The following is a 25,366-nucleotide window of genomic DNA, read 5'->3' as shown; positions in this document are numbered from 1 at the left end:
CAATATAGATGGTGCTATAGAGGCTTCATTCATTTAACAAATGTTATTAAATGCTTATTGTATATCAAGCAACTGATATCGTGGATAATGATTTCATATCTGAGAAAAGGCTTGGGATAATACTAACAGTAGTTAACACTTCTATAGTGCTTGTGTATGCCAGGCACTGTTCTATATACTTCAAATCCATTAACTCATTTAATCCTTATAAGAACGCTCTAAGGGAGATGCTGTTCTTATCTTTCATTTTATAGATGAGGCTATTGAGGCACTAAAATGCACTGTTAGAATGTAACAGAGGTGGACTAGAACTCAGGCAAACTGGCTCCCAAGTGTGTTCTCATCCACTCTGCTATTCAGCCACTAAGGTGAGGGTGTGGGTACAGTTATGCAACTTTTAAATACTCTTGTGATGATACAGTGTTAGATGACATGGCTTTAAAGACTCAGTTGATGTGTGCTTTATTCCACAAAGGATGTTATTCTTGAGTGGTGATAGGTTGATATTGCAGAACCACTGGACATCTTGCGCCTAAACATGAGCTCGGGTGCATCAAGACGTAACTGATCATAAAGAGTGACGTACAAATAGGTTTGGAGAGAAAAGAAAGATACAATGGTTTATATGTAACATCCCAACTTTACTCAATACATGCATAGAAAAAGACTGTCAGGACATCAAAATGTTACCAGTAATGGGTTCACAGTTGACTTAAAAATTTTCCTTTGTGTCCAAAATTTCCATAAAAAACATTTATTCATTAGAATATATATGTGTGTGTGTGTGTGTGTGTGTGTGTGTCTAAATTCTGTTTTGTTTTAAGAGTAAGCCCATGTTTCATCAAACTCTCCTAGCTTGGAATAAAATAGTGACAACCTCATAGGTGTCCTTCACTCATTTATTCATCGGGCGAATATTCATTAAGCATTTGCTCCATGTTAGGCACGAGGGAAGCACTAACATCTTGAAAAGTGTCCATTCATTCATTGGTTCATTGAGCATATATTTATGAAGCATTTACACTGTTCCAAGCACAAGGAAGAGAGCATGGAGGAAGACAGGAATGACCCTGGCCAGCCCGAGGCATGCTGTAAAGGTCCCCTTTCTAGTGAGAAACCATCACAACACTGGCTGTGCTTTGTAGGAAAGACTAATGTTGGAAGAGGTCAGCCACCCCTGCTCTGTTTCTGGAGACGGTAGATTATGGACTGCAAGACCCTTGTCGTGTATTCGGCTCCAGCATGGGAAGCTGAGAGAGTGATGCCAGAAGTTCTGCCTTCACATTTGTTTTTGCACCTGGTGTCGGAGGTACTGAATGATGAGGGATTTCCTGAGTTCATTCTGTTGATTTCAAGATCTAGCACATGGCAGACAAAGAGGGAGGGAATCCAATGATGTACTAGGAATTCTTAATGGTCGCAGAAATTCCAGACTTAAGGTTCTTGGCTCCCCGAATGTTCCTCCATGGATGCTGACAGCCAGGCACTAAAGCAGAGCCCTCAGTGGATTGGCTAAAGTTGAGGGAGAACACGATTAGTTTTTGTAGAGATTTCCTTTTCCCCTTCATCTTTCTCTCTTTCTGGATAAGAAGAGGTCACCATTCCAAGGGGTTTAGAAGAACATGGTTTCTCAAGGAAGTGTCCCTCTAGAAGAATCTGCACACCACATCCCTAATCTGTGTCATGTCTCAACTGACCTATAGATGACTTCCAACTTCGAAGTGATGTGAGCTTGGGGCCAAAATGCAGCATTTAGACAAGAAGCGTTTAGTTTCTGGTTTTCTTAATTTCTGATGTGCAGAGTGTTGCAGATCACTGTCTGGGGCCTTTGTTTGATACGTTATTAAAATCAAGTTTACTTTAGCCAAAGAGCACTCTTTGAGGGTTTCATTGTAAATGCCACATACAAGATGCTCGTGTCTCTCTGTGAAACTTAGATCTGCGAACAAGAACCAAAGGTTCTATGAGAAGGGGGCCTTCAGTCACCCTCCCGATTGAGCACATAGCCGGGTGTGGGTGGATCAGAGCGGTGAGAGTTGTTAAGTCACACGTTTGGCCTCCACGGGCGTGTATAGGGCAAGCCCAGCATGTTTCTCTTTGGGAATCTGTTTGTTGGCTTCAAGATGGAATGGCTACCTCTCAACATACAAATCCAGGGAGCAGGCTGATGGGCATCAACCTTTTCAACTGCTACAAAGCAATGAGTTTAGGCAGAGGGCTTTCTCAAGCTTTAAGATGGAAGTAGATTTCAGTTGCTTACCAAGAGTGCTTATGAATAAATTTACACTACTTGATGCCATATCCTATCTTCTTTTTAAAACAGGATCCTATTTCTGCCAACCAGGGATTATGTGATGAAAACACAATGGGGAGGGGCGCCTGGGTGGCTCAGTTGGTTAAGCGACTGCCTTCGGCTCAGGTCATGATCCTGGAGTCCCAGGATCGAGTCCTGCATCGGGCTCCCTGCTCGGCAGGGAGTCTGCTTCTCCCTCTGACCCTCCTCCCTCTCATGCTCTCTGTCTCTCATTCTCTCTCTCTCAAATAAATAAATAAAAAATCTTAAAAAAAAAAAAAAAGAAAACACAATGGGGAGGAGAACAGGTATTCACAACCACAAGCCCCTACTGGGAAAAAAAACCCTACTGCACAAAACAGAGCATCTAGATTTAATGGTCATACTCCTTTGGAATTTACAGTAATCTTTTTCTGCCAGTATTTGGGTGTGCTGAGCTGAAAAAGAGGCACTTTAGCCCTGTTTTTGAGGTCCAGAGACCAGAACCTCTCCAGCTGTTAGGGGACCACCATCTAGCACTATGTTTACATGTCCCCTTCACCAAAGCATGTAGTGTAACACAAACCAGTTGTAGTTTGTCTAATTATCCATGGCACTAGGGGTAGTTTTGATCAAACTTGCTTCTCTTTCTCCTCGAGATGAATGCAGCCAAATACTGATTTAAATCTATAATGACCCTTCCCTTACCAACCCAAGAGTTGGGAAAATCTTACAGTCTACATTGAAATACTCTCTCCTACAACCGGAAGCCTCCAAAGGCACTTGTCATCAAAGAGTAAAACCTAAGTCATATTTTGGATATACCGTGACTCTCAACCTCAAGTAATGTTGCAACTGTTTGCCCATGTAAGTCTGAGAAAGGCCAGGGAGCAAAACTCAGTGGTCTGTTTGGTGTAATTGCATATGTTGAATGAATGTTTGATGCATGAAAAAAAAATTGGGTTGATCCTAATAAATTTTATAGAGTTATTTTTAAACCACTTCCAAGACTTAATTTTTAACCTACCTATTATCATAATTTAAAAAAATTATTTACTTTGGAAAGTTAAAAGCATACAAAAAGTAGAATACTAATAATGAACCACCACGTCTTCATTATCCAACTTCAACAACAGGATCCATGGTTTGCTGGTCCTGTTTCATCTATCTGTTCACATGCATTGCTTTGTTTGTTTGTGAGCTAGAGTCTTTCAAAGCAAACCTCCAGCATCGGTCAGCACTCTTTATTTCATTCTCAGGATGTCAAATAGAAACTGGCCGAATTATCTCTGCTCTCATATTTTGATAAAATGTGTAAAAAGACATACAAACGGTAGATGGAAAATTTCAGAGTGGACATCCTAATAAGACTTGGGAAAAACAAAGTTTGTACTTCAATTTAGATAACACAAGGACTACATATCTGTGTGCATGCAGCACACACTGTATTTCAAAAAGGAACAATAAAAAGCAGATTCGATTCTTAAGGACTTAGCTTTCAACACTAAAAATAGATGTGCTTTGTGATTTTTTTGAGGGCAGAGACTTTTTGTTCATGTTTAGAAAGGTAGTTTATATTTTGTGATAAATTACTAGTGAACTGAATATAATACAGCATGTGGTTTGTGAGCACAGAAAATGAGGCAGATCACTTGGTGAACATTAATTGTGCAGAGACAGACCTCTCCAAGTACGAGAAGCCAGGTTGATGAGTTTCAAGACTATGAGGGCTCTTCAAAGCTTACACAAAATTTTATTTGCCATCGTTGAGCCAAAATTAAACACCGGACTCATGAAGAATTAAAACTTCTTAAAGCTCCCAGCTTGACACCTTGAAGTGCCCATTTCCAGCCCCACGGAGGTGCCATCACTAAGTTATAAACCAGGGAGAATGGAGGCGGTGATAAATGACCATGGCTTTGCTGCTGGGTCTCCCTGACCTGGAGGACTCGGCTGGTGTCATAAAACACAAAGCGACAGATTAAGCAGTTTACCAACACTGTAAAAATCTCAAGAATAAATTCCCTTTAATCAAAAATCCTATATTGTAACAAGGCGGCCCGAGCCCTGAAAGCACATTCATTTCCTCACAAGCCTGTGTCCATGAGCAGGAGCTTATACGCACCCCAGAATACTGGACATGATTATGTTCATACACTTTTACAATTTACATGTCCTAAGAAAAATACCCAGCTCTGGCTGATGGTGCTGGAGAATTTATTTTCACTAGGAAGGGAATGACCCATAACTCATGAATGGCAGCGCTTAAAGTGAGTTATGGAGGTTACTCTCCTGTGTGAGGAAATGGATTGGATTATCCTTCTGCCCAATTGTATGTTTGGTTATTAGCGTACCGGGTTCTTAATTATGTGTGGCTTTGCCTTTTTCCTTTTATAAAATAAATGTGGATAAAGGGAATGTCAACTAGAAGCATGGAGTGCTTAATTGGAGCTCTCAGAGGTGGCCAGAGAGAAGAAAAATAGAAACCTTCTTAAATGATGAAAAGGCAGGACTCTTAAATGTAATTTAAGCACAGTATTCAAAGTGATTAGTGCCCAGTGCTGATATTCTGCAAATACACTGAAAATCACTCCTTTCCTAAATTGAAAATTTGCCATCTTTAAAGTTACACTGGAAGTCAAGACATACCTACATGAAGATTAAAGAACTGGCTTTTCTAACGTGCAGATTTTATCGCATTGTTATGATGACGCTGCCATTTATTTTCAAGTAAATATAGTAGTTACTACTTATATGAAAAGGAAATACAATGTGAAAATGATGTTTGATGATTATAAACATGATTATCGTTTGTTACTTTATTATAGTCAGTTACAGAACAAAACATGTAGATCTCTCTGGACCTCCCAATGTGACAATCTACAAAAAAACTTAGATTTCTGTTGAGATTAGGATTCTGGTTACTTAGTGAAAATATTAATTCAAAAATTTAATTGGTTCTAAAAAAAATTTTAATTGACTTTGTCCTTCTTGGGAGGCCAGCAGGGTGGGGGTGGTGGGAGGGAAGAGAGGGAGTGAGGGAGATTTCCAACTGTGCTTCTCAGATCTCTTTCCAGAATAAATTTTCTATCTCAAAAATCAAGGACTTCTCTGAAAACAGCAGACAGCAGACAGCACATTATCCTCAAACTGGTGAATAGGATGGATTTTTCTCCCTAAATGTCCCTTCTGCTCTCTAGTTTGAATTATCAATAAAATGACTTGGCTTATCTCTGAAAATAACCTTGTTGACAACACAAATATGGACTTAAACACGCTACCTCCACATTTAAGATTTAAGAAGCCCCCAGTAAATGTCAGGGGGTGTCAATGTGTTTGCTGTGATACTTGGTTATTACTAGTGTTTAACTGCAATCCCCCACCAGCGCCACGCCGCCTGCACCACCATAAATTTTAATGTGATCATGTGCTCTTCTCTTTTCATATCCAGTGAATTCTGCAGGATCATAATATTCTATATGAACCCTAGCTGAACCTTAGTGTGATATGAAGAAAAAACAAGATTTCTAGCAGTGATAGTTGTTCATCGTTTTATAGTTTTTTAAAAAACTGGACACTAGGCAACATGAATAATATTACCCTCAACTAAATCCACTCATTCAAATGCATCTCTTTTGAAAGAGTCCTACAGGATGCTGGGCATGGCCCAAAGTGCTAATGAGTACATTTATGGGATAGTAAAGAACACTGACTCTTAAGGAAACCTTTTTTTATCCCCCCTGGAGAATCTGTCAGAACTCATACATCATTTATAAAACCGAAAAATGTCTCCGCAACCTTGGCACTACCGCATACCTTTTATTTCACAGAATACAAACAAAAGCACAGTCGTTTTCCCTATCTGGTCTGCATTGTGAATAGGAGAGATGTGTTTCACATTGTTCATTATGTATGTGCTTAATGGAATATTTATTCTACAAGCTTCCATAAGTAAAGAGAATTTGTATAATTATTCTTGATCTGCAGGTTTTTTTCCTTGTTTTAGCCCCAAATAGTAACCGTACTGTGTTTATCCAAGGAATTCAAAATATTTGGTAAATTCTAACTACCTAAATATCTCTTTAGAAGCAAGGAATAATACTGAAGCTTTCATTTCTAAATTGGGAATTTCAGGCCAGAGGTGTAGAATAAATTAGTAAGTCATTAGCAGGGTTCCCAGTGAACTAAATTTCTACCGTTTTATATCAAATTGCTTATGCTTCAAAGCAGTTCATTCTTTTTCCCCATAAAGGAACAAAACCGATTTGTTACCTAGACATGAGGTTGAATACTTTTGCAAAACGTAATTCTGAGTCAATAAGTTTATTTTCCACGTTCAAAATGATTTTAGGGTTAAAGGTTTGGCAGCTGGTGTGTAGATTTACTACTTGCTTGTCCTGTTGTACATGGTGTCATAATTTGCTCAGCAGTGACACACAACTATGCATCTTCCCACTCTCAGAGACAATGGGCTTAGAAAAATACATACGTGCACAGATACAAGGTCACATGGAGAATGTTCTAGTATTCCTGCTAACAGCTCTGTGGGCAAGGCAGTCATAATACAGTCTGACCTGATAGGAGGGGCTTTTTTTGGACACACTTGCTTTGGTGGTGCCTCTTTTAAGAAAAGAGTGTGGGAGTGTGTGCCTCATTATCTCCTGTCCTAGAAGAAAAGAAGTACTTCCAGGGAAGGTTGGGAAGGTTTTTTTTTTCCTCCTTTCTTGGCAACTGGCTGGGAAACTTTGCCTTGGAGCGCCATCTAGAGGAAAACTCAGCATATGTGCGCCATGCTTTCTTGGCTTTGTGACTCAGGCGGAACGAATCCAGTGTCGGTTGGTGTATGGTAATTTTTTTTTTTTAAGAGAAAATTCTGTTTCTAACTCAATGCATGGAAATAGAATATGAGATAACTAGAATGTAAATATAATCACTAATGAGAACAGAACAGTGAAAGCCCCTACTAGTTTTCAGGAGTGTCTGAAGCGTTAATACCTATTCTTGGAAGTGAGTAGGTTATCATTTTGCCATAAGCTGAGGTTGTATTCCAGAAATTAGAACTGATGAGTAAATTAAATTCATTTTTTCTTCACTGATCAAGTAATTTTTTTCACCTCTGTAATTATTTTCTTAGTTAAAAAATTCTCGTTAACCAGGTTGCCCATGGTCAAGTTGAAGAGACTGCTTGTGTTAGGTACAAAAGTTGATAATTTCAACCTATTGTAACCCTTAGTCAAGTTCAGCAAAATCTAATGAGCAGGAAATGATATCTTTTCCAGATGTGGCTTCTCAATTCAGTCTGAGGGAGAAAAAAATAACATTCACCAGTGTATTTTTTTCAAAGCCAGGGTGGGAACTTTAACAGAGAATTCTCCCCTTTTTGAGCTAGCATTAATACAAAAACAAAACCCAAACCTTCTCACACAGGGCTACTCTTCAAGGTTGCTGAGCAAACTTGCAAAAATAACTATACCCTTGAAATATTCTGGCAGTATGAATACCCCTGTTGTAATAACAGAGCTTGAGAGTTCTGCTTTCTTTCAGTTCCTGAAAAGGATCAAGACTGTACTTTGGAAACATATACTGAAGAAAACTGGGTATTTCCTTTTACTCCTAAGTGTCCTCCCTGACCCCACTGCTCTTGCTAACTTAACCCACCCCGACTATTTTAAGGCTTGTCATAGAAGTCTGTTTCTGTCTTTTACATCTCTAACTCATAATAGCAAGGCCATTCCTTTTTTTCCCTTCATCGAATAAGGCTCCCACTGACTTATTTTTGGCAAGTCACCATAAATCCATAGGTTCTCCAAAATAACAGGTTAACAATTTCTTTATTGAATGTCTTCTGTGAGTCCAACACATAAACTCTGCACACAGAAAATGATTCCTTGTCTACTGAGATCTGATATGGAAAAGCAAGATGAAAGTGCGTTTTTTTCTGTTGTTGTTTTGTGTGTGTGTGTGTATGTGTGTGTGTGTGTGTGTGTGTGTGTGTTTAAGCAACATTGGCACTTGAGCAATTAAGGCTAATAGTTCAAAGCATCTTCCTCCCTCATTTGCCTGGCCGACTGCTTTCCTGGGGTATGTTACAGAAGGACAGGGTCAGGGGCGCCTGGGTGGCTCAGTCGTTAAGCGTCTGCCTTCGGCTCAGGTCATGATCCCAGGGTCCTGGGATCGAGCCCCGCATCGGGCTCCCTTCTCCGTGGGAAGCCTGCTTCTCCCTCTCCCACTCCCCCTGCTTGTGTTCCTTCTCTCGCTGTGTCTCTCTCTGTCAAATAAATAAATAAAATCTTTAAAAAAAAAAAAAAAAAAAAAGAAGGACAGGGTCAGTCCAGTTTTTCCAGGCCAATCTGCTTGCTCCTTAAGCAGCTAAGGATCCAAAACAGATGTCCTCCCGCGTAAAGTGAAGACATTTTGGTCCCATCTTCTCATGCTATATGCACATTGGCGTTCAAGTCAACCTAACACACATCTGTTGAAAACCTACCAAGTGTATGAGGGCATGCAAAGTGTTGGCGAGGCCCTCAGCAAAAAAATGCCCTCACTGGGCAAGCAAATGAATGTTGTTGAAAGAATAAGAAATGATCTCTTTGGCCTCAAGCTGCTGACTCTATAGCAAAATGAGGGACCTGTGACTTAAGATACACAGCGGAAAGAAAGATACATTGTACTAGACACAGTGCAGAGATAGAAGTAATTATTGATGCTTGGGGAGATAGGGGAAGACTCTGGGAAAAACTGGCATAGATCAGTGCCTTCAAGGATGAGTAAAATTTTAATAGGCAGAGAACGGGACAGATCATTTCATAAGGAAGGAGCAGAACAGTATTTGCTCATTTGGCCAAAGAAAAATGTGTATCATTTGGAGTTCCCTATTTTGGGTTTAAATTTCAGTGTGGGTACAAAGATGTAAGGTACTTAGATTTATGTTATAATAATTAAAACTTGTATTCTTTTCTATTTTATATGGTAAATATGTTTATACATATAAATATATGTACATATATCTACATACATGTGTATATATATAAAACCAAGAGGCCAGAGAAGCCAATATATTTAAGCCAGAAAATATTTTACTTGATTACAGTTTAACAGTGTAAGTGGAAATAAGGCCAAAACAAGCCTTATTTCTTGCCAGTAAATGGAGACGAATAGAAGATTTGGTTTCAATTTTTGCCATAAACATTTGCTTTTAGTTTAAATTCCAAGGCTTACCTCTGGCCAGTGGCTCTAACCATCTCCAAGAACTAGACTACCACCTTCCCTGGGTGACAGCCCCTAGAACAGAGATTTTAAGCCTCGTGTGCCCCTAAGCCCTAACAGCATTTGCTCCTACTTCTTTCTTCCCTTGCCTCCCTGGGCATCTCAGAGATGAGCGTTCTTTCAGGATTTCCATGTTTCTGTGGGTAATGTTCACACGCCCTGACTGTGGCTTTTCACCAACCGAGAGAGTCTTAGCCAGGGATCCCTTATGTTTTGTTACTCAAGCTCCTGTCCTCTGCAAGAAGATTACTTCGAAAGTCCAAGCATTTCTTTTGTAAAAAGAACCAGTTTCCCAAGATAAAACACTGAAAAGAGGCTCAAGCAATCATGCCAAGACTACACCTGCTTCAAGGTGTCAGCGAGTTTACTGCTTTAAAGCCCAGAAATTGTTGTGAAATATATACTCCCATAACCAGGGCAGGTAAGTCCCAGTGTAAAATAAATCACGTGGCAATTTGTCAGAGAAATGGAAATGCGAAGGAGAAGGCCTCTAGGCCCCTACAAATGACAGATGACCTTCCACTGCTACCGAACACACTTACTGTGAGCATCGCAAACATCAGCTGGCACACGTTGAAGGCGTGTCTCCAGTTGTGGTACAGAACCATTCGATAATTTTTCCTCACTGTCAACAGCCACCTACACAGTGTCTGAAATGGGAAGGGAAAGGCTGTATCAGGCGGTTGGATGTGTCTCCAGTGGGCTGTTATCAAAACGATGCCTTATGTCTGAGTCATCTTCACCACCCAAAGCCCTTCCACAAACCTCCCAGGGTTCTCACGGTAATCCCAGGAGGTGTGCAGGCTGAGTAGTATCATCCTCAGGTTGCCATTTGGGCAAGCTGGCTACCATGTTGTCCCAGGCAGATCGCCTTGTCAGAACATCTTACCTCATAGTCAATTTTAAATTTCTGTACCATCCCCAGCTCCATGAACATCCGGAGAGCAGCTGTGATCATGGCGTCAACATCAAGAGAGAAGTCATCAAAATGTATGTCATCGATGGCAAGTTCTGACACCAGAGGGACGTTGGCTGCCTACAAAACAGAAGACAGAAGTCAAGCCAAGTTCACCAGCTTTTCCAAAGCCCTCATCTTGCTCTCTCCTTTCCTGCTTATCAGACGTGCCACATAAATCAGACCTGACCCGCACTTACACTCCGATAGAGCTAAACTCTGAGCTGGAAATGTTTTTTGTTTCGGAGCTGCAAATGCCCCAAGCAAATGAAGAGGGTGGGAGGGGGGAAGGGAAGCTAATCTGAAGGAAAAATATACACACTGGATCTAGTCTGCAGAATTTAGAATACAAAGCTGTCTAGTTTACTGAAACTGCAGTCATACAATATATTCTGATGCATATTACAGAGCACTAAATGCAAGAAACATCTGGTTTTAATTGCTGCTATTTTAATTTTAATTGCTGCTATTCAGAGGAGGACATGGGAATACACCCCTTTGCCTTGTTTCTTGTATTCTCATATCCTTGCGTTGTGTATCCTTATTTCCGTTTCTTGTGTCCTTATATCTTGTAGCTCCGCACATGCCCTTTGTTACACACATGTTCTGTATATTCAGGAGGATGGAAAGGATCAGACAGAGCATCTCTGGCACAAAATGTTTTCTTAATAGAATAGCGACGTTTGGAGGATCAACACCAGCGTATGTTTCACCAAAAGAATAAATTTACAATATCGTTTAGTTTCATTCTACATAAACATCACAATGTAATTACAATACTGGTCATACATATTCAGGGTTTTCAAAACACTCACATGAGGCAGCCGTCCATCAGTTGCCCCACACAAACTTAAAGGGAAGAACAAAATCTTAGGGAATCATTTTCATGCTGATTTCATTGGGTTCACCATATCCTTTGGGCCACTCTTGGTAAGGGAATAATTTCTACCTTTTCAAGCTATCGGGGATATTCTGGATTCATATTTCTAGTCTATTCACTGGGTGTAAATTACTCAAGGAGTTATCTTCACCCTGGGACTAATTTGGCTGAGCAATGAAATCCAACGCTGGTCACTCTAAGCATTCTAGAAACCATATAATCAGTCCTGCCTTCCCAACTCCATGCTCCTCCATAAGAGTTTACATCTCTAGGCTAAAATCCGAACACTGTTTATTCCCCACAACACAGAAGAACAATGAACAAATATAAAAATATGGTACCGTATTAACTATATGCACACTGTTGTACGATAGGTATCTGGAACTTTTTCAGCTTGTGTGGCTGAAACTCTGCACCCAATGGACAACTCCCCATTCTCCTCTCCCCTGCAGTCCCCGCAACCACCATTCTCCTTTCAGTTTCTATGAGTTTGATTACTTTAGATATCTCATATAAGGGGAATCAGGTAGTATTTATCTTTTTGTGATTGGCTTATTTCACTTAGCATAATGTCTTCAAGGTTCATTCATGTTGTACCATATGACAGGATTGCCTTCTTTTTTAAGGCTGAATAATATTCCGTTGCATGTGTATGCAGTTGACCCTTGAACAACATGGGTTGGGCTGCATGGGTTCATTTATATGCGGCTTTTTTTCAATAAAGACGACACAGTACTGTAAATGTATTTTCTCTTTCTTATGATTTTCTTAACGTTTTATGTTCTCTAGCTTACTTAATTGTAAGAATACAGTACCTAATACATGCAATATACAAAATATGTGTTAATCGACTGTTTATGTTATCAGTAAGGCTTCTGGTCAATAAGGATATTAGTAGTTATGTTTTTGGGGAGTCAAAATTTTACACAGATTTTTGACTGCATGGGGGTTGGCGCCCCTAACCCTCATGTTGTTCAAGGGTCAACTGTAATACATTTTCTTTATCCATTCATCTGCTGATGGTTTAGTCTCTGTCTTAATCAGCTTATCTGTCAAGCAATCATTTTCATATATCAGAGGTTTCAGAGTGTTAGAGGTTTTCCTTAGCTGTATGGTCATCTTTGATTTTCAGCTTCTGTGTACAAGTCAGGCTCTAATAGCTCCTGTTAAATCTCCTGCAGCCTTCTCTGGAGGGGGAATCTAACTGACCTGTTTCCTTGGGAAAGCCACCAAATGTGTGGTATCTTCAGGACTTTGCTCTTCAGCTACTCAGATTCCCCAGAGAAGAATCTTGCGGGTGGAGCCTGGCTGGGAAGGGGCTTGGGGGAGGAGCACCAGCACTGGTTGCTAGCCCTTCATTCAGCCCTGTGTGCAGGCTGTAGGCCTACCCTAAGCTCTGCGCTGGAGTCTCCCTAACCCAAAGAGCAGCTGTTATACACTCTTAAGCTACACACAGCTCTCAGTGTTTATGAAGTGGAGGCGTGAGACAAAGGATCTGGAGATGTCACTGTTTCTTAGATTCCCCATTTTCCTGGACATAGTCCCACCCTCATCCCTACTTCCAAAGGTACTTAATTAGCCAGTTCTGGAGCTATCTGGGAGGGGCTCTGTGGTATAAATTTGTTTGTCTCTCAGCTTTTCCCATGGCTGGCTTATTTTGGCTCTCTTGGGTTTGCTAAATTACTTAGTATTTATCCATCTGTTTTCTAGCTTTCAAAATTTTGTTATTATTAAGTCCTCTCCCAATTTCTTTGTTTTTGAGAATTTATACCCTAAAAAAAATTTCTTCATGATTTTTTAGTGGGGCCTGAGGCAGGAACAAAAGAAAATGAGTCAGTTTACTCTACCATCGTTATCCAAAAATCATTTAAATTGTGTTTTTTAAATGGTGCCTTAAATGATCAGCTTGGAGAACTCAGAGGTAAACTGGCCTTTGGTTTTTAGTCCCTTTGTTTCTACGTGCATGGGCCTGGCGGCAACCGTGCACACCCTTTTCTCTTATTCTGTACGCCTGTGTCAATCCTGACCTTGCCTTTTAGGCTGTAACACTCTTAGAAGAGGATGCGGTGTTTCTTTCCCTTAGGGAAACTCCAGAACAACTCTCTACTTCCACCACATGTTTCAAGGGCTTTCTCTCTACTTAGAATATCTGTGCTTGTGGTAGTTTGTTCAAGTTCAGACTCAAATACAACTGGAAAACCACTTCCCAAGAGGGTAGGAGCCCCGTCCCCAAAGACACAAGTGTTTCTGCTCTCAGGAGAAGAGTCTGGTCCTGCGTTGGCAGAGGAAGTCCAACCCCCTCCCCGCTGGTTGCCGAGGAGCTTATGTGGCCGCGGAGGCCGTGTCGCTCTCCAGGTGGCCTCTGTCCTGTGGATTATTAATAGTGTCATCTCTGATGCCATTGTAAATCCTCTACCCTTCAAAGGCACTAAATTCACTTAATTATCTTAAAAATTAAAGAATATAGGCATTTTTTCATTATGAAATGTTAATGGAAAGGAAATAAGAACATTAGGTTGAAAAATGTAGGGTGACCTCTGGTTCACCAAGACCCATACTTATTGACCTTGTCTTTTTTCCCCTAACAGGTTGATTGATCCACAGTTAAATCATACCAGTCTATGGATCACCCCAAGCCCTGTCGTAAACCCTTGCCGGCACTTGTAGATGCAGAGAAAGTCCCCAGCCTTTCAGAAATGGCCAGTTTCAGCTATTTTGAGAAGTATAGATAGTTTTCATCCCCACTCCTGGGTTCAAGAGCGGTTTCTGGGGGAAATTATGAAGAATTAAGAGTAGGGTGTGTCCTGAGGAGGTGTGCATGGAGATCTCGTCTGCAAAAGAGTTGGGAAGAGCCTTCTGTTGCCAAATGTCCTTGTGATAGAAACACAAGCTCTGCATATCTTCTGATAAGTAGAGAATGGGATCACGTCTTCCAGACCTATAATTACTCTAGACATAGGATATTAACAAAACAAATCAAAGTCAGTTTCTCCAATTGTCAGTCTTCAACTTTTAAATATTTATAAGGCACCATATCCCTAAATCAAAGAAGAGTGCTACAATCCAAAGTAACTACTGAATTAATAGCCAGGAAATAACATTTGGATAAAAGAACAATTTACTTTAGTGCAGCAATAAATGAAAACACAGAATTATGAGTCCTGGAGCTAATTTGAATGATGTTCCAGAAGTGGGACTCTGGCTGGCTGGGAGTGCCTCTCCCATGCCTCTTCTTTGTGTGGGTCTTAATAGTTCAGTGGTTATCAAAGGAAGTCATAAAACTGCCTCCTCTAAAATTGAAAAGGTAGCTTTGCAAAGAGGCCATAAAATGTTAAAATACAATCCTGGATCCCCTGACACATGAATATTACATTTTGTGATGTTCAGAAAATGGGAAGAAACAACAAAGTGGGTGGTGGTCCAGGCCAAGCATTTCAAAGGCAGAATGACTTGTCGCCACTCCAGCCCACTCACTCACGGGCTCCTCTGGACAAGAGCAGAAGTTGGGGGCTTTAGGATCCTGGGATTATGGAAGGCAGGGGACCGGGCTGTGGGGATGTGGAAGGGACTGCGACGTTCTTTATTTCGCCACACTGTTACAGCTCTTACCACATGCCAGGCACTGTTCTGGCACCTTATGCATATTAACTCACTTGCTCCTCACGAGAACCCGAAGAGGTAGGGAATATTTTTAATCCCATGTCACAGACGAGGCCACGGGAATAGATGATAGGTAATCTGTTCAAATTTGCACAGTGGTGACTGGCAGAGGCAGATTTGAACCTGGGGCATCTGGTTCTAGAGACTGGTTCCCAACCACTATACTGCCTCTAAAAATGGGCTGCTGCCAAGCCAAAGGGTCCCTCATCCCTGTTTTATGCAAGCTAACTTGGGTGCACCAGGAGCGACGTTTGGGACTTAGATCCAGATAATTATTGATCCATTTTTCATGATGAGCAGCCTGGAACCATTTGAAAGGACAATGTTTTGGTCTTACATGAATTCATTTGGGAAGTCTCTAGGTCCACAACTGCCTTTAGAATAGCCCCAGTCGTTAGCATTGTTTTGATTAGAGGGAACACAGAATCAGTTCAATACTCCCAAGACCATCCTGAAAAAAATAACTTCTCCAGACTTCAGGCAAATGACATCAGCTTCCGACAGGAAAGCAGAGCATGCATGGGGCTGATACTACCCTTGGCCAGGCAAAAGTAAGGGAAGCAGCAAACAGGTGAGATGCTGGGCGGAGAGCAGGAAGGTGAGGGATCCTTCTGTGTAGACAGGATCCTTTTGTCAGAAACCTGGGAAGGTTTCTCTGGACATTTGGGACGCAGTTGAGAAATGCTTAAAACATATGCGTCACTCAGGTTTTAGAGGGACTAACAGTACTAGAAGTAGTTAGTAGTTTAGGTAGTATACAGTCACATTTCTGGTGGCGAAGAGTGACATCTTAACGAATTTCTGCTCTTGCTCAGGAAAAGAGGAAACGATTTCTTATTAATCCCAGTGCAATGTTGCTTTCCTAAATCAACTTTCAAACGGGAAAGTTGGGCTATTTGGGAGCCCACAACATGTGACATGTGTGGGGAAAGATACGGAATTCAAAGGAGATAGCGCAACAAAGCTCCAGCAGCGAGCGGCTCAGCGGACGGAGGAGGTGCGGGCCGCCCAGCACATTTGCAGGCGACACCCACCTTGCGTGTCTACAAAACACCGCCAGAAGCCACAAAAGGCTATGAAGCCAGCTGGTGGCCTGGGTGGCAGTAATGTGAAGCTCTGAGTCGTGTTCCTGGGGCCAGACATACAATAAGGAGATGACCAAACACTGCAGCTCATGGGCTCAATTTATATGTGGAAACAGTAAAATTTAGAACATAAGAGAGAATATAAATGTCTAAGAATTGTCAAGAAATATTTTTAAAAGAAGAATTATAAGGCCCTATCCTATCTCAGGTTAAAATATAAACATAGTATATTTTAACATGCTTATATGTTAAAACATAGACTTTATGCCTTTAACTCCGCCCACACCATTTTTTATTCTGTAACTCCCTCTTCGAATACCTCTAAGTGTTCAATGTAGCCTGCTGAATGAAGTAAAATTCCTTAGCTTGGCATTCAAGGCTCTTCGTAAACATTGCCCATCCAGCGTTACCATCTTCCAGTTGTCTGTGGAAGCCTCAGGCGGGGCATTTCATTATCCTTATTCTCATCTCTCCCTCTCTGTTTCAGATTATTCTACTCCCCAGCCCCCACCATGGGGTTTGACTTCTTCCTTACTCTGTGCCAACTGAAATTCAAACGCCATCTTCTTTACAAGTTCATTTCCATTCATTCATTCCTATCTCATCCTACAGTGATGTCCTTCTCTGCAGTTATAGAAATCACTGTAATATTTACAGTCACCTTATACTCTAGGGTTTTCACGTACACCCTTTAGAGCAGGAAGTAGGTAGGTCCCTGAATCAGGTACGCAGATTGGTTTGAATGTGATTATTTGTAACGGGGGGGAGGGGTCCATAGCTTTCTTCAGACTCCTCGGTGGTTTAACATGGGTTCTGTAGCTTGACAAACTCACCAGGTGATCCTTCGGTACACGCTGAGGGCTGTTTCCTCCCAGAATCTTGGTATACATGAGTACTTAAGCTTCACCTAAACAGTGGCCACGCTTCCCATTACACAGCTAACCAAGTCAAAGGGCATTTTATGTATTTGCTTTTTTAAGTGCATAAAAGCAAGGAGGATTTGTAGTCAATAATCACTATATTTAAAAAGAGAGGAAAGTTTAGAGAAATACGAACTTTTAGGTACAGTATGTCCTTTTTCTCACTAACCTTTAGTTATTCTCAATTACTGCTTAATTCACTTTGGTTTTCTAGGCTTGAGTACACCTATTACTTTGAATCTCTTAATAGGAGAATGGAACTTCTATCATCTCTTGACATGTGATTTTCAGAAATTTCCCCAGAAGTTAAAAATCTTATATTTCTGTTTGAGCTGTTCTGGTTAAACAATCTCAATGCTACCTGTTTCCTATTGATCTCATGAACTGCCTTTGTTATCTTTTATGCAACAGCATAAGCCTCGGGAGGCATGATGCCCACAGATTTTTCTTGTCATGGTGAGAACAAAAAGTAAAAGAAACATTAGAGTGGGTGTTCCTTTTGGAAACAGAGAAACTTTCTTTTATGTGATGTCTTTTTAACACTGGCTCTTTCATATTTCTAATGTGCCCTTCTTTTTTATGTTTATCAATGAAACAGTCTCCACAGCAGCACTGAACATTTAAATACTGCATTTCAACAGAAACTGGTCATTTTTAAAGAGATTTTATTTTTTCTAGTATGTAACATTTAAGATAAAATTAAGAGCGATTCGATATAAGTTGTGTGTGTGTTTTTTTTAAGGTTATCAAGTGTTTCTTCTTTAACACATGAGATATCCCAGGTCAGACAACGCAGTATCTGTTTATATATTTTCATGTTTTCTGTAGTTTCTTTATGAAAGAAGATTGTTTAAGAGTACAAGATTAATCCATCTTGCATTGAGTACATTATGGTGGTCTTAAAGGCAGTGGGTAAGGTGAGAGAGAATTAGCACTAAGAGATGATGATGTGTTGAATCTTTAATTTAAAATCAAGCCAGTGGTCCCTGAGTGAGGTGAGCCCTGTGGAGTAATTTTTCTTTTAAAAAATGTTTCTGTTAGAAAAATGTTTCCTGTTAGAAAAAAAATATGGTATATCAAAGTATTGTTTTATTGTTGCTGGTGGTAGTGTTATATACATAACCTCTTTGTTCCAAAAAAAAATGTTTAATGTGGATTTCAAAATCCATGCAATAACAAAGAGTAAGAGAAAATAAAAATAGCCCAGAAAGAGAAATCAAAGAGAAACTAAGGATAGGAATATAAATCATGATCAGAAGTGAAGTTACTAGATAAAATGCATGCCCTAGCGCCAAGACATTTGTAAGGATAGCCAGAAATTTGTCTGTAAGCTTCCTAGCAACCACTATAAAGAGAATCTGGTATGTTAGATAATTTACAGAATTCATAAGATTTTTTAAAAAGACAGGGCTAAGGAAACCCATAGAGACACAGCTATGCTGTCTCTGAGTCTACAGAGAAACGTCTCTTGTGGTTTTTAGGGAAAAATTTCCCAAGCCATTAATTCTCAAAGAGTGGACTCCAGACCAGCTATATCACCACCTGAGAACTTGTTAGAAATGCAAATTCTGAATCAGAAAACTCTACTTATGTTTAACAAGCCCTCTGCTTCTGATGCTTGCTAACTTTTGAAAACCATTGTTGTGAACACGATCCCTTCAAGAAGCACAGCAGCAAATTACTCAGAGCTGGGGTGGCTTTGGGCGGTGTGCAAATTTGGGGGATGGAAGGCAGAGTATAAGGGGTTCCTCAATGAAGTGAAAAACTGCTGATTGATGAGGGTTTGCTATGCAATTCTTTGGACGTTTTCTTTCTTTCTTTCTTTTTTTTTAATAAAAAAAGAAGATAGTAGGAATGAACTTTTTCTATGTTTGAAAATTTTCCTAATAAAATGTGGGGAAAAAAATATTCACTGCCAACAACTGATAAAGCATCAACCTAACAATACTGTCCTCTAGGAAAAGGTTTGGCTCTATAGGGATTTGTGCAGTTATGTTTCTAAAGAGTGTGGCTTAAATTCTAATAATTGTTTTTTCTTGAAGCTATTTATTTACCTTGTAGCTGCCTAGAACTCTCTTCACAACAGATATGGGCTCTAATCCTACCCCCGACCCTACTTGCTAAGGGCCCTGCGCACGAAGTTGAGGTAAGCCTGAGACTGAGCACGCTCCGTGTAGACACAATAAAACTCTGTTGTGCGGTTGCTGTAAGGAGTAAATGAAATAACCCCCACTCAGGGTCAGGGTCCAGCAGTGTTTGAAAATAGGAAACACTAACTAATAGTGACTGTACAACCGTGGTGGTTGTTGGCACGCTGTTGGTGTACTTGTTAGTAATTTTTATACAGATAGCCTCAAAGAAGGAAGGAGTGGATGTAAAGAATTTCAGTGACTAGACCCTGAGGAACCAACTCTACCCACTCCCTTAGGAGACCTCTGAATTTCATTCCGATTCATTGAACACACCTGTGTTGGGTGCCCAACCCAACGACAGGCACGGTCGGCACCGGCTCCAGATATATTTCTGAAACCAGTGTGGTCCCTGTGCTCACGGTCTGTCAGGAGACACAATGAAGCCGACAGGCAGTGACAATACCATGTGGGAAGTGCTGTGAAGGGGGAAACACAGGGCACTCTTGGAATCCCTGGGAGAGTTTGATGAAATAATGCCGCTGCCTTCATTCTAAATCATCATTAAACTTCTGCTTTATAAAGCATATTGAGAATAATTTAAAATGTTAAAAATAGTTACTATGATGAAAAGGTTCTCAAGTTCATAAAGCTTGTATTGAGACCTAAGAAAAGATGCAGACTCCATTCCCGAGATGCTCATGGTCTATGCAGGGAGAAAGAAGAGGAAACAGAACTATTAGTGACAAATTGGAAGCATAAAGTTCAGAGGTAACAAGGGGAGGGAGCATAGAGGAGGCCAAGAACCACAGTGGAGGAGGGTCAGCTGATGTGGGCATCGAAGGATGAATGCAAGTTCACCAGGAGCATTAGGAAATATGGACGATTGTAGGCAGAGAACAGCACGGACAGAGTAGAGCTCCCATCTGACCTGCAGATGGCACAAAACCAGGAAGCACAGACCTCCAGGGCCCCAGGTTGATGACAGTGGCTTGATTCAGGACTTGCCCTAATGGGCCCTTAGAGCCTGGGAGGCAGCAGCTTGGCCAGGCTCCCATCTGCGGTCCTGGAGCACAGCCTGGGAGTGTGTCTTGCCTGTAATTCTAGGACTGACTTCCGCTCACTGTCCCTGCCAGCCTGCTCCCTTGTCCCTGGGCAGTCACAGTCTCTGTCCTCTGTAGTCAGAGCTCCCAGAAGCTTACCTTCAAAGCTCTGGTCACAGTTTTTGTTGTGGCAGGTGATAGGCTGGGGACTCTTTTCTTATGGAAAAACAATGTCTTTGTTTTTCCCTTTTTTTGCTGCACGCAGCAGCAAACACTTTCTTTCCTCTTCTGGGAAAACGTGAAGATCAAGCAGCCCTCTGAGTCCTCCAGGAAAAGAAACTTGTTCTCAGTTGAGTGGGGCTCTGAGTCAGTGGGCCATCGGGATCTATTTTGAAAGAACCAAAGGAGCTCCTGGGGGAGATAAGAGAAGGGGTAGGAAGAATGTCGCCACCTCACAGAGGTCACAGAGTGGGGTAAGAAAGGAAAGAGAGAGTCTCTGGGAGCACAGCAACTGATCCCGGGACATCTGCGGAAGAAGTAGATGCACCTAGCAAAGGACCGCCATGGAAGCATTGTTTGAGCTTCCAGGAGCTACACGGTAGCTGAATCTGGATTCACACACGGATTGTCCTGCCTTTGCTCAAGTGGATACCCCCCATTGTTTGCACTCAGGGATTCACCAGCTACTTGTCCATGGGAGACTGGTGAAGACTTTAGCTCATCACTGTCAGCACCTCATCCGCTGGCCACTCAATGGGAGTGAGACTTGTCTGAGCAACAGCACCTCTGCCCAGTCCCCAAACATATAATACCTAAGGCCACCAATAAAGCCAAGAAAGAGGGGTAGGGTCCCAGGTACCTGGAGGAGTGCTGGTGGGGGTGCTCTGCACACCTGAACTTGGGTGGGAAGCTGGATGATGACATCTCTGCATCATCAGTAATGTGTTATGTAATTATTTGTTAAAGGTCTGCTACAGGAAGGTAGGGATTGTGTCTGTCTTGTTTACTTTTGTGTCCTAAGTGTCCAGGATAGTTTTGCAGGGCTGTGCCTGGCACCTGGAAGAAACTCACTAAACATTTATTGAATGAGTGAATGAACACCCGATAACCTCACTGAAAGTTATCTTACTCATTCTCCCCAAACCATGCCACAACATCCTCTTGTGGATTTGAGCTTGTGGGACCTACTGCCAACCACCTCTGTGAATCCTTCACATGGAGACACACACACGTGCAGAAATCCAAGCTCAGGCAAAATTAAGTGAGTCAAGTAGCCTTCTAATTTTGCATGAAACTAATGCACTATTTGTAGTAGGAGACTCCCATGATGCCTGTTACTGTTGTAGGCTACTTGTAGTAGGAGACCCACAGAGGGACCTCTGAGCCTATGGTCCTGGTCTTCAGGCTCCAGTCTGAGCTCATCAGCCGTGTGACTCTGAGGGGCAAGAGAGCCTGCTTCATCTCTCCAAGAAGGAGATAAGTCCTTGCAGTGGATGCATGAGGGCAACATGGTGACCCTGTGAGGTTACCATGAACTTCTTCCCATGTCTTAGTAGTGGGAGGATCGGAGGATGTTTGTGGTCAGCCAAGCTTGGGTTGACTGCATTAGACTTCAGAGTTTGGAGATGTGAGATATGAATACCCTAAAGCAAATGTGGCCCATCCAGCCCAAGAAATTGCTACCTTTCATCTCGGCCCTGCCAGAGCCACCATCCCCTCTGTATACTGCTTCTCTGACTCACACACTTGGTTGGATCTTAATAGCCTCCTGCTCACCTCAGCCTCAACTTGCTGCGCTGTGAGTGCTGCTTGATCCTTGCTGCCCCCCTCTGCTGCAGTATTATCCAGCAGAGGAAAGGCTCAGCCACTGATGCTTCTTCCACACTCTACGGTGCCTGGCAGCTTATCGGATACCTAACAGGGACTCTGTAATTGTGTGACGAGTGAGGATAAACTCTACACTCATTGGTAGTTTATCCAAGTTCCTAAGTCCACCCGATGAATACTCAAAGAGGAATAGGAAATTAAAGAATATTACAAAAGAGATTTATGGAAGATAACCTAGATCATCCTCTAGGAAATAATACAGATTTTACATCAAATAATATAGATTTAATCAACATTGTTTCCACTTAAAAGAAAAGGACACTTCAAATGTCAGCTTCTTATAAATACCATCTACTACAACCAGTAGCCACTCTATATTAGTTTTAGAACAATCTAGGCATCTTAGAAAATAAAACAATGCACCCAACATTGTTAACTTCTGCTATTAGCCTTGGCATGCTGTAATTTTTTCAAAGGTTTGGATTTAGTGAGCAGGCATAGATGTTAATTTCACAAACAGAAACTTACAAAAGACTGTCAGAAATTCCCAACTCTTGGTGGGAATAATGCAAAGAAAAAACTGCAACTTTATGCACAAATATGATCTCAACATGGGTTGAATTGATAGTCACCTACACGCCAGGATGGAGGTCAGGGGAGATCTACAATTCCAGGTGAGCTCTCTCCTGCCTGCCTGAAACAGCACCGCAAAAGTGGTGTTATTTCAAAAAGTGAGGCTGTCTGGGACATCAGCCCCTGGTGATGAGTCAGGGTTTAGAAACCAGTAATAGGGACAAGGTGGGTTGGTTCTGCACTTTATTAACAAATGGCTAAAGACGAAGGAACATCATACTCCCTTGTTTCTGTGGTTTGAAATTACAGGCTTATTAAAGAATTTCCACTAATAAGAATTCATAGGAACGAGCAAACACTCTGAACTATAATGCTGAACTATAATACCTAAGGCACAGAGGACACCAAGGGGCATGGAGCCTGGAGACCAGTGAATAGTAGAGAAGGATAATGTTGGGGGATCAAAGAGAACTGGAAGCTTAACTTCCTCTCTTTATGGTTTTGGTGGAAGTCCATCTGCCTCTGCCTTGTGTGTGCTGGGATGATGGGTCTCAATGCTCTCTTCCAAAGTTCCACACCCACCATGAGAACAGAGCTACAGAAGGGGAAAACTTGAACGATGAGATTAAAATTAGAAGCTAACAGCAACAGTGGGCTATACTGGGGGTGAAGAGGATGGTGTGAGTCAGTGACCAGGACTGGGCTTTGTTTCGGTTTTCCATTCATGTTACTGGCCTGATCCTATGCTTTCTCCCCTTGTTCCGTACTGTGAATTCCATACTCCTGTTGGCCTGCTGCTTGGGGTTAGGAGTCCAATCTGTCTCCATGGACATCTGTGGCTGACCACCCAATCGTCATTTTCCAGTGAGCTGATCAGAGTACATATTTCAATATTCATGTATTCAGTAGAAACTATTTCCCATCCTGTGCATCAAAAAGTATAGTAGAGCCTCGTTGTCACTTCTGACACTAAGCATCTCTCTGCTGTTGCCTCAGCATGGAGTTGAGTAGCTTCTTGGAGAAAAACAGACTCAACTTCCCACATGTTTTTCATGGTTCCTCTATGCTGCAAGATAAATAAGAATTTATGTGCTTTTACTTATAGATCCAGTAAATATTTATATTGGTTTGTGCCATAAAAGCCCATGAAGCATTCTAAAAGAAGTTTCTACTCGTAGGGGTGAATAAAGCCATCACCTGCAGTAAAGAAGCAATCTGTCAAGTGAGGAAAGTGGGGTGTGGTGCTGATTCCTCAGCTGCAATTCCCTGTCTTGAATCGCACTTGGATTTATTCTCAGATGGACGGAGGAGCTCCTGAAAACACACTCACACGTACCTCCATGCATGTATTGTCATGCGCACACGTGCATGTACGCATACACACACACTTTATTTTTAATTTGCTTTTTGACTTCTATCAGATATTTTATTAGTCCTCTGTGTCCTGCCTTTCCGTCAGGCCGTCCCCCACACAAATGAACATTTGGTGGTATGCGTTGCTATCTGACTCCAGCTAAATGTGCTGGATTGGACAAAAATATTTCGGAAGTGAAATTATATCTAGAAACCCACATGCAAGGGTCAGTGAAAATAGTCATAAATTTAACAACATGAATAATTTTCATTTAAACAATTAAGAACTCAACCATGTTTGAACAGGTTGGCTATTTTTATCAGTTCCTAGTAGCATACGCATTAGATGAATTTTTTTTTTATCACATGATGCATTTCTTGAGATGTACTATATACCAAGCATCATGTGAAGTGTTTTATAGCATCTCATTGAATCCTCTAACAACCTGATGGGTAATGTTCAATTATTAGGCTCAATTTAGCCCCACTTAGCATTAATGAGAAAACTGAAGTTGAGAATATAAGTAACTTCGCCAAGGTCACATAACTAGAAAACTGCTGGATCTGCCCCTGCCCCCAGTGTGTGTAATCATTACCCTATACCATCTTCACCATCATCTGAGTGCTCTCTTAGCTTACATTCTCAGTGACGCTGCCATGGCATTATTAATCCCAGATGTTCTCGTCCATGCAGTACATATGTATATATTTATCTCTGTAAGTCTGTCTCTCATCATTTATAAGTTCCATAAGGAAAAGATTAAGATTCTCAAATGCCAGCAATTATTATAGCCTAGTACTCCTTTCATGGCTTAAATGGGGGTTGGTGGTATGCTCAGTGCATACTGTCTGGGGCCAATAGTTATTTATGTCTTTGAATCCGAGTTTCGCCACCTACTAGAGCTCTGGCCTTGGGCATCTACTTCCTGTTCTGAAAAAGGAGTGTAAAAATAACTCTCATAGTCATTAAAAGTGTCAAGTGAGATAAAACACTTAGCACAGTGCCAGGCTCATAGTAGGCCCTCAGTGGATGGCAGTGTATCAGTCTGCTAGGACCGCCACAGCCAGTACCGCAGACTGGGTGACTTAAACAACAGGAATGCACTTCCTCACAGGACTAGAGGCTGCAAGTCCACGATTGAGGTGTTGGCAAGGTTGGTTTCTCCTGTGCCTCTTTTCCTGGCTTGCACGTGGCCTTTCCTCAGTGTGTAGGCATTCCTTATGCCTCGTCCTTTTCTTTAAGGACACCAGTCATTTTGGATTGGGGCCCCTCTTATGATCTCACTTAACCTGAATCACTTCTTTAAAGGCTCTGTCTCTAATCACAGTCACATGCTAATGAACTGGTTTGGGTTTCTTTCTTTCTTTCTTTCTTTCTTTCTTTCTTTCTTTCTTTCTTTCTT

General features: G+C 41.4%; 1 protein-coding gene across 1 annotated transcript in view; it reads right to left on the bottom strand.

Annotated features, from left to right (window-relative positions):
• The window catches only part of PDE11A (phosphodiesterase 11A), a 382,098-nt gene that overhangs the window by 79,679 nt on the left and 277,053 nt on the right, over positions 1–25,366 (bottom strand). The window contains exons 11-12 of the mRNA XM_032407415.1: positions 10,428–10,574; positions 10,081–10,188 (exon numbers count right to left, since the gene is read on the bottom strand). Of these exons, the coding sequence (XP_032263306.1) occupies positions 10,081–10,188; positions 10,428–10,574 (255 nt within the window). The remainder of the gene's footprint in view (positions 1–10,080; positions 10,189–10,427; positions 10,575–25,366) is intronic.

The sequence above is a fragment of the Phoca vitulina genome, unplaced genomic scaffold, assembly GCF_004348235.1.
Source record: "Phoca vitulina isolate PV1807 unplaced genomic scaffold, GSC_HSeal_1.0 scaffold1, whole genome shotgun sequence".
Taxonomy (NCBI): Eukaryota; Metazoa; Chordata; class Mammalia; order Carnivora; family Phocidae; genus Phoca; species Phoca vitulina.
This window is presented reverse-complemented; position numbering and strand designations above follow the sequence as displayed.